At 44.5% G+C, this 9929-nt stretch overlaps 1 protein-coding gene across 1 annotated transcript in view; it reads right to left on the bottom strand.

Moving 5' to 3' along the window:
• Nucleotides 1–683: 683 nt before the first annotated feature.
• CNNM2 (cyclin and CBS domain divalent metal cation transport mediator 2) overlaps nucleotides 684–9929 on the bottom strand; it is a 152436-nt gene continuing 143190 nt past the window's right edge. The window contains exon 8 of the mRNA XM_051981326.1: nucleotides 684–9427. Within this exon, the coding sequence (XP_051837286.1) occupies nucleotides 9218–9427 (210 nt within the window). The 3' untranslated portion in view covers nucleotides 684–9217. The remainder of the gene's footprint in view (nucleotides 9428–9929) is intronic.

The raw sequence follows: 9929 nt of genomic DNA, 5'->3' as shown, positions 1-9929 counted from the left end.
ATCAAAATTACTGAGGAATTTCCAACTGGGACTTTTTAAGTAAATAAAACTTGAATAAAAAATGTTTGCGACCATACTGAAAGCTCTTCCTCCTTTGCCCATGAGGGACAGGTACAAAGGTGCCTATTTTAAATCAACTCCAGTGGTTCCAGCTTAAGATTTCTGCCACCATTTGCTCCCACTCGCCCCCAAATCAGTGGCTCAGCCTAAGCTAACACTGCATAACTGTTGCACTGGCTCACATGGAGGGCTTTAAGGCTAGCAGAGCCAAAGGAGCTTTTCCAGTTTATGGACACGTGAGGGTTTTGATATAATTGATTATGGTGAATGTACAATGGAGCCAGATTGCAGCACACTCCCCTCTCTGGAGTAACTGAACCTCAGAAGACCACTGCTTAGAGACCGTCGTCCCCAGCATTTCTTCAAACCGTGAGATTGCGGGGCTCCGAGATCCCTCTACCCCTGACATGTTCTGATACAATCAGCTATTAGAATCTTGCTTTGCAGCCTTGGCTTTTACATTTCCTGGGCTTTCCTGGAAAGCTTTGTTTTTGGACCTGCAAACATGAAGGGTCCTGCCCATGTACCTTGAGAACGCTTAACCTCCTATTGAAAAGAGGAGAAAAACAAGTAGAAAATAGTATTTGTGGAAAGCCTGTTGGAGGAAAATGATGAAACCAAGATACAAAGAAAGCAAAAGTATTTATTAGCCATTCAACATAATTCAGTGTTTTCGGCTTTAATTAGGAATCATCTCTTTATTAAAGTCAATAATACCTTTCAAAAAGTATAAAAGGACAATTTCCAGAAACCAACTCTAGTCAATCTTTTTGCTCCACTCACTTTCGCCAAAGAATCTTTTGATTGATTTGGGTTCCATCATTAGATGTGCTGAGATGAAAAGATGTGCTGGGAGGGCAACGGGTCGACTGAACCCACCTTTTCTTTCCCCTTCCCCAAAAGCACATGATAAAGCTTAGAAAGGAACTGACAACCATGGGTACCCCTGGATGCAGAGGACATCACAGGCATCTGAAGAGTTGTCCTAACAGTTAAGAAATCACTTCCTTCACTTCCCTTGACACATTTCCTGAGTCGATCTTGGAACCAGACAAAATAAGTGACTGGGAAAGCACCGGCCAGAGGGCAGGGCCAGGGGGATGAGAGAGAACCTTCCGAAAAGATTCCATTGGTGCACAAATCTACTTCCAGAAAAGCTGTTGTTAGGGGCAAAACTGGGGGGCAGGACAGACGGAGGCAAGGCCACTGGCTCTCCTGAAGACGTAGTCTCTAACCACAGGACAAATGGAAGTCCAACGGAGCAGACTGCAGAGGGGCAAACAGGACAGTCGGGAAAAGAAAGGGCCGAGGGGAAGAAACTGGATTCTGAGAGACAATGTCATTTAAAACCCAGAGGGAAAGAGACAGACCAGAGGATGCTGGGAAGGCAGGCTCCTCAGCCAGGTTCAGGGGGCTCTGGGCACATAAAACCACCTTCTGCAGGCTTCAGAGCTGAGAGCAGAGAGTGGGTAAGCAGGCAGCTCAAGGAAGGAAAGGGAGAGATGGAACAAGGAGATAGGGCCTCCAGCGGGTGCCAGGCTGGACCATGAAGACCAGGGCTGACACCTTGCGGAGCCACTTCCTATTCTGATTTCCCAAATCATCTGTAGCCTCCCTGCTCTACCCTGCTTCTAGTTCAGTAAGTGAGCCTCGGGATCCATTCCTCTCTCCAGCCTTCTTCTGCGGATGGTTCTGAGGGGGCAGGCCAGGGAGCCCGGCCCGGTTTGAGCACAGGGCCTGAAAATGGTCTGTGGCTGTTGGGCAGTCAGAGGCTTGGCTTGGGCCACAAGTGGCTCTGCAGGGCTAGGGGTTCTGCAAAACTCTGAGAAGCTCGAGCAGAACCACATGTCCTGATCAGCATGCTGGGGCTGGGGGCAAGAGTGGATGGAGTCTCCGACCTTACTAAGAGAAGGGAAGCTAGGAGTTGGAGGCTCAAGCCAGGAAACTGCCCAGCTGACTGGCTGTCAGGAAAGCATTTTTGTTTTGTTTTGTTTTGTTTTTGTCCACAGCTGGGCAGAACAAGGAGAGGAGTTGGGATGAAAAATACATGGTTTTAGCATCCTGTGGAACAGGCAACAACACATAGCCACTGGAAAATTGAACAGAAAAATCACCATTTTTATCTAAAAAGAATAAAACCCTTTTTAAACAAATCACAAAATATACAAATAAATCAGTACAAAATAAATAGGAGAGATTGTAAATCTACAACATCATTTGAATTATAAAATGCATTCATTATGACAATCAGCTTATGAAATGTATACACATCATCATCACCATCATTGTGCTTACGCAGGTTTATGGATACAGTCCCAAATACTGGATTCAGAAGCCTCCATCTCAGAAAAGCACATAATGTACACTATGATACAATGAACAAAGATCAGAGTATGAAAATCAGACCCTAAGAGAGATCCTCTCTAAAAGGCCAAGGCAGCCTGCACTGGCCACCCTGAGTTTACAAGGGAATGGTCACTGTTTGGGGAAAGGGATACCTCAAAATCAAAGAAAAAGGCATTTTAAGATCCCAGATGGGGCAAGGCAGCTTCCATGGTCCAGACAAATTCTGCAGTCTGAGATGGGAAAATGGAAACAATTTAGGTTTGGGTGCCTGGCACTTGGCAGAGGAAATAAAGGGATAAGATTGCCTGATGTGCCATTTTTACAACTGTTAGTATCCCCAGGGCCTAAGCTTGTTTATCATTTGAATAAAACATAATTTTTTTCTCCTCCATTCCCATTTCCATTCTATTTCTCTTGGTCATTTCCCCCACCAGCCTTTCAACTCCCAAATCATTCCAGGCTTAGTCACTTTGTAATGTCAGAGCTTCTTCCCCTGAGCCTCAAATCACCCTCTCCCTAAACTCTGAAAGCGACTCCAAAGATGTTGAGGTTCTCTAAGTTTGGAGTCTCTGAGACAAACCAAAGAGCAGCTTCCTGAAGGAGAGGGAAAGCACAACATTTGGTTCTTTCCAGTACCCTGAACCATCACTATCTCTGCAGCAAGGGGAAGAAATCTAGGAATTGTCTCTTTAGTGGCCAGTGGAAGACAAAATTCCCCACTTCATCAAAAGGTGTCTACTAGTCGCTACTGAGATCTAAGAAGGCAAGGTCCAAGGTCGAATCTACATTTCTCAACCTCTGCTCCTAGAAGAAAGGGGAGAGGAAGATCCTTGGGACCAGCTGATGAGAGCAAAATCCTATTCTAAAAATAGAGCCTATCTGGTAGAAATCAGATAAGGATTTCTCACCTTAAGACTGTGGAAGAAAACAGGAAGGATGTATTTACATGATAATAAATAATAATAATAATAATATAAAATAAAGCATGTACACTTGAGGATTTAAAGGATTCTAGGAATAAGAAGTCCTTGCTCCATCCTCACCCTCCAGGCTCTAAACCCTTTACAACTGACCTCGGCACAGAGCAATGACAACATCTCAAGATTAAGCTGAAGCCAGACCAGATGTAGGTTATCTGTGGGAATAAAAGGATGCTCTCCATCATTCTCACCTCCCTTGGCCTTTGTGGGCATCTTAAATACTGTTTAAAGGCAAGATAGTGGTACCAGATGGGAGCCATCACTAATGCAGAGCAAATGCCCCCACTTGCCAGTGACCTTCCAGCGGACTCCGGTAGTGGTTTTCAATGAGGGCGCCCCTGTGATTCCCCTTCCCCTTCCTGGCATTATTCACTAGCTTTGCCCAGGCAGATTCCTGGGAGGATCAGTAAGAACTGGACTGGAACTCTGGCTGCAGAAGGGTCTTATCCCAGCAGGAAGGGCAGCTAGCCCTCCTTAAAAACTGGAGGTCTGAGGTTTTGATCCAAGGTATGGATGTCGGTGTGCGAACACTGATAACGCCCCAAACTGCAGCTGTCCCAGATTATATAGATTCTCCTTTCCTTAACAGTTCAGTACAAGTCAGTTTGTATCCAATAATTATAACAATTCTGATAATACAGGGAGTTCCAGAATGTCAGGGAGCCTAGCTGAGCTGACATGGCAGAGGCCAGAAGAGCAAGTCCAGGTCCCTATATGAGAGACGTAGCTGAAGTTCCTCTCGGGACTCAGCTACTAGCAGGCCTCCTCTCCATGATGATCCCTCGTCTCAGCTAATGACAGCAATGTCAGTCTGGAAAGATGTCTGGCAGAGGTGGTCTGGGAGAAAAGCAGCTAAAGGGAACCCAACATTTCCTCCTTCCCTCCTCTGCAGACAAATCTAGAAAGCAACAAAGCTGCACACCTCATGGGCATTAGGAAATGTCTGCAGGAAAGAAATCCCTTAGGAGGAGAAAGAGCGGGCTGAGAGGGCAATCCTTGGAACAAGAGATCGAAAGCTCCTTCCTTCCTCGTGTAGGCTTGACGGGGATAACTTTGACTTCTCAAAAGGAGGGGTGCAGAATAAACTTTAATTTTGAAGATTTTCTAAAATTTAGCTTCCTAATAAACTTTGCAGAAGAGAATGGAAATTGTCATTTAAATAAAGAATTATGAATCTGAGGTATGAGAAATCCATCCAACTAGGATCCAATGACTAGTCAAGTAAAAAAAAAAATTGTGACTCTTCTTCCTATTGATCTTATATGCCAAACATCTCCCTCAATTTAACCCAAATCCCAAATTCTGGAGAGAGAGAGAGATAAAGTGACTGAGGATAACCTAATGGAGGAAAATTTGTTTACCCAGAGCCTAATAGGTTAGTAAAAAGTATAGGGCAGGAGAATTTTCTTAGTGATAAATCAGAAGATTTGTAAGTCCCAATATGGCACCTCTGGCAAACACACAGTCGTTTTCTCCTTTCTCTATCCCCTCCACAGATGACATATGCTACCATCTCTTTATTTCTTTTCCCAATTCCTTAAATTTACTTTCATCTAAGAATAATTCCTCTTTGGTACCAGGATCAGAGCAGAGAAAGGGGATCGTTGTTCCAATTAAAAATTCATTGAGGAGATCAGACAACCTGGGATGATGCTCTAAAACATACTTCTATCAATTTTCCATTCTCAATCACTGGGGACAGGGCAACACTCTTTCCATTCCAGATTTTGCAGGGCATCTCCACTGCCAGGGAACACAGTGAGCTGGGATTGTCCTTCTGATAGACATATTAGTGGATGAAATGACAAGTGAGATTTGGGGGTCTTTCTGCCAGCCCCAGAAATGTCGATGTTCCTGGATCCAACCACAGTTGCCTGACTAAAAATATATATTACCACAAGGCTCGAGGAGGCAGCTTAAAGGGGCTGATGAATCATGATCTTGTATAAACAAAGACCTTGGTCATGGAATTTGAGGGGAACTTTTTGAATCTCAATTGGATTCAAATTCTTGCTGAGAAATGTTGGCCAAGTGTTTTGTCTGCTTGATCAAAGAAAAAACCTCACATTTTCACAATTATCTTTTCAGTCTGACAGTGCTAGGCCATTAGGTACAAAGGACTTATGCATGGTGGAGTGCATGCAGGGGCTCAGCTTCAATTTTCCTATGCTACTCAAAGAACTCTGGTGCCAAAGGTAGATTAATAGAGAACAGCCATATGCTTTATCTTTCCTATGAGTACAAAACCTGATAAAGACAGACTCAAGTTAACTAGCAGTTCAACTTTCTAAGACTAAGTCCTAAGCCCTCGTTTCCCATAATTGGTAAAGAATTTACCGTGGCCCATGAGTACAGAGCAGAAAATAAGTGTAGAGGAAAAGGAGCAAACCCTGAGAATTACTGAGCATTTGGGATCTTATTCCAGGTGAGGCTTCCACATCATCACATTAGTTTGTCCGTGTTGTTTCTAAATCAATTATGACCTTTCAGGACTTGATCCCACCACCTTGCTTTACTCTGGTGCCCAACCTATCCTTTCAGGCCTCCTGATTTTAAGGGTTTCTATTGTACATGGCCATGGCTCCTAATTCCTAGACAGGGGCAGTAATTTGTCTCCCGGAGTTTTAAAGTCCTGAAGCATCCCATTATAGCTCATGAAGCCAATCTACTTTTGATTCTTTTTAGCAGACTATGCAGCCCAATGGAGTAATTCAGGAGTCTTCTTCCCAGATGTTTTTGGCACTAGTTACTAACACTGTCCTTCCCGTCTTGGTGCAATTATTTGGTTGACATGGATTGTGGACTCATGTCAACCAATGCCCAGCAGAAATTGGAGGAGAAAATCTTAAGCCAAAATAACAGTCCTTGGGAGGCATGAACTTGAGTGTGTGTAGAGTTCAACTCAGCTTAAGGCGCCTCCTCTGCATTGTCTGAGGGACAATTGTGTCAATTCCCAAAGTTGAAATGAGGCTAGAAGGAGATACTGAAGAACCAGATTTCTGAGTATTATCTAAAAATGTTCAAAATCCCTAGTATTCATCAAATTTTGGTATAAAATATTTTCAAAAGCCAAAATGAAATTATACTTAATAACCTGTTGTTTATAATATTAATAACATCCCATAATTAAATCTTGGATTTCATTTCTGAAAAATGAGTTAGAATGATATCTGCAAATATCGGGGACAGAAATCTGCTAAAATTTTTACTATGGACTTTACTTCTGGACCATGAGTTCCTCCACATAAGAACATTCTTCAAAAAGGCAAATATATTTTGAATAAAAAAAAATTTAGGAGTTTTACTACATTGGGCCCAAAGTCAAGCAATCAATAAGTGGTTTTTTAGTCTGTTTCCCCAAATCTCACAATACTGTAGGATTTCTCTCAACATAATCCAACCCAATTTAAACCAATTGATCTGAACAGAGTATAATAGCAAGATCATGAAATCTTAGGGGGAAAGGCTCTTTTTTGGTTATTAACATGCTAAGTTTTCCTTTAGGAAGTTGTGCCCAAAAGCTTTGGGTAGGGCTGTATTTGGAAAGCCAGAAGCCGACTAGGGTGATGTGAGAGAAAGAACTTTGAGGGCTCAAGAACCTAAAGTTCCAGGAGGTTGGCAGAGAAAAAAAGATTGGGGATTCCAAGACCCACAGAGCAGCATGCCTCTCACTATTCTATCTTGAAGCTCAGGTCGGTTCCATTAAAGGACAGGCTCAGGTGCCCTATCCCAACCCTTCTCTTCACAGTTACAAACTATTCACCAATCTCTTTAGAGCCCATTAGGAAATGAAAACGTTTTGTCTAGGATGGAATTTGCTGTGAACAGATCTGACCTCAACTGAGGGATGTCCTTAGGATGCCTTTCATCTAAACCACCGAGTATGTCCTGAGCGTCTCCCAGGGCTATCACACATGCCAGAATCCTGGGCTAACAACCCACTTTGGGAGAACACCAAGTTCTTCCACTGGGCTGGGCACAGCTGCTAAGCCGGTCAGACAGTGAAACATTCAAGTTTTGGTCACATTTTGTGGCTGACTTGCATCTTCTCAGAAACCACCCTTTCTTTGCCCCCCACATAAAGGATGAACCCAATATACCAGCTGGGGCTACTTGTATCCTTAGGGGAGGGAGAAACCAACTACTTAGTCCGATCACTTCAAACCGAGGATAAATATACTTGGAGCTCATTCTGATCAAATGAACAAAGAAAGAAGGAAATGCTACATAGTTTGCTAGTGTCTGGATGCAACATGTACTGAAAGTCGATAAGAAAGCCATGGTCAACATCGGTTCATTTCAATATGTGAATGCTGCCCTCACAAGGCACATTTCCCTTAAGCTAGCACTCCCAAGGTGGACAAGGAGTGACTCTGACCAGTCAAGCAGCGCCCATTGGCCTGGATTTGACAACAGATGACAGCATTTGGTATTGAGAAGAGACACACATATACTGGCCATGATACACATTTGGTTTCTGGAAACCCACGGGGCCCAGTGGTCCCGTCCCACAGCTCCGCAGACCATCCACCAGAGGGGGGCTCCGTAGGCCGGCCTCCAGACAACGTCTAAAAGAACAGCGAGAGAGAAGGGAGGGGAAACACAAGAGCTGCTTCCCTGAAAGGTGCCCATAAGTCCCCACCCCCTTGGAAACCGAGGCTCCAATCCTGTGTCTCCAATGACAGGACCCGGAATCCACACCATGTTTCTATTGAAAAGCCCCAGAGAAGAATTCCTTTTGGCATCGGTATAGCAGCATCTTGGAGGAACAACAATGAGCTTTGGGGAAAGGGAGTTAGAGCTCTTTAAAGCTGAGGGGTGGGTGGTCTCCTTGTCCTTTCCCCCTCCTCATCAGAGAAGGGATGCCCCAGGGTTGGGAGGAAGGCTGACCTGAACCTGAGATTCCCTGCCTAGGCTGGGCACCAGTCTGAATAGGCTCAATATTCCCCAGGCCCATTGTTCTGTTATCCAACAAGTTTAAAATTCAATAAAACACATTTTGTTGTTAAAATTCTCTAGTGTGGGAACAAAACCACATTTCCAAATCAAATTCTAAGACTTCTTAAGGGAAAGAGGCCCAGTTAACCATCCAATTCCCGGTCAGCAGGCGGCTCTCCGAACCACTCTCAGACAGTCGCAAACTCGGAAGGTCCACCGTAGCTAGGATGACTCTCATTTTCTTGATTGTGTCCTTTGGGGGAGAGAGGGATTCACGTGGGAATGACATGGCTGCCTATTCACGAGGCTGCTGAGAAAAAAAAAACCAGAGACCAGTGGGAAGTGTGTGGGGGGTGGGAGGAAGGGAAGCAAAATCCACCTGAGCTGGATCAGTTTCTGGGATCACAGCAGAGTTTGGACAAAACAAAAACAATTTAAAACTCTGCAAAAAACATTTAAAAACATGATCTCTTGAAAAAAATAGATTGCAACAATTTTAAACTTCTTCATGCTTATCTAAGAAGGAGGCAAATGAACCAGGATAAAAGATCTGGCCGGAAAAATAAACGTGATTCTATTGAAGCAGGAGGAAGCACATGTCTGGACTCCGGCTGACGTCTCTGGGCAGGTGGCTCTGCGGCTTGCCTCCCGTGCCATCCCTTGCATTGCTTCCTCTGCTGTTCCCAGGAAGGGCACAAAGTCTTTGGTCTCAGAATGGTGCAGGAGGCAGCACGGCGTAGGGGCGCATACTAGTGGTAGACGCGGTCAGACGGGGAGAAGGCGGGGGCGACTCGGGCTGGAGGGTCCTGTTCAGGAGACTGAGGAGGGCAGCAACACGGCAGGACCCCACTTCAGACCGTGACCATCCGGGGGCGAGGGGCCACCAAGAAGTCCTAGATGGCACCTTCGCTATGCAGACTGTGATTAGCTTTACTGTGAGTCACACAATTCTGTTCATTGAGCAGGTTAGCCGTTTCATCTGGCAACCCATCATGCAGCTCTGTAAGAGTCAGTTCAATTTTAGTGTTTTCGCTGTCTGAAGACTGAGGAGTTTTGTCCATCCGGGATGCCATCAAGGCATTTTGGTACTGCTGTCTTGTGATCTAGGACAAACAGAGAAGATGGAGTACAAACAGAAATCAAGGGGGAGAACAGTGGAATGCCACCATTCATGCCTCCAGTTCTCTCTTCTGCAGAATCTGTCGGCTAGGCCCGCCCTAGAAGAGTATTCTCTCTCTCATTTTGCTTTATCCTTAAGCCCATTCCCTCAATGGCTCCCTAGAGGAAAAGTGGATGGCTCCCATTAGCGAAAAGATCAAGATGGGCAGATGCCTCAAGCTTCAATATAAAAACCATCATGGGGGCAGTTAGGTGATACCTGGCCCTGGTCCTGGAATCAGGAGAACCTGAGTTCAAATCTGGTTGTAGACACTTACTGTGTGACCTGAGTAAGTCACTTAATCCTGAGTGCCTCCAAAAAAAAAAAAAAATCAAAAAGTCTCATAATTACAAGAGCAAGTTCCTGAACATCTGACATTATTCTCTTTAGATAAATACTGGCTATCACAAAGATGGTGTCGGGTAACTATTTGGAGTTGTTCTGGG

Source organism: Antechinus flavipes, chromosome 2 (assembly GCF_016432865.1).
Source record: "Antechinus flavipes isolate AdamAnt ecotype Samford, QLD, Australia chromosome 2, AdamAnt_v2, whole genome shotgun sequence".
In the NCBI taxonomy this organism is placed as follows: domain Eukaryota; kingdom Metazoa; phylum Chordata; class Mammalia; order Dasyuromorphia; family Dasyuridae; genus Antechinus; species Antechinus flavipes.
The sequence above is the reverse complement of the archived record's forward strand: the minus strand, read 5'-3'. Positions and strand labels throughout refer to the sequence as shown.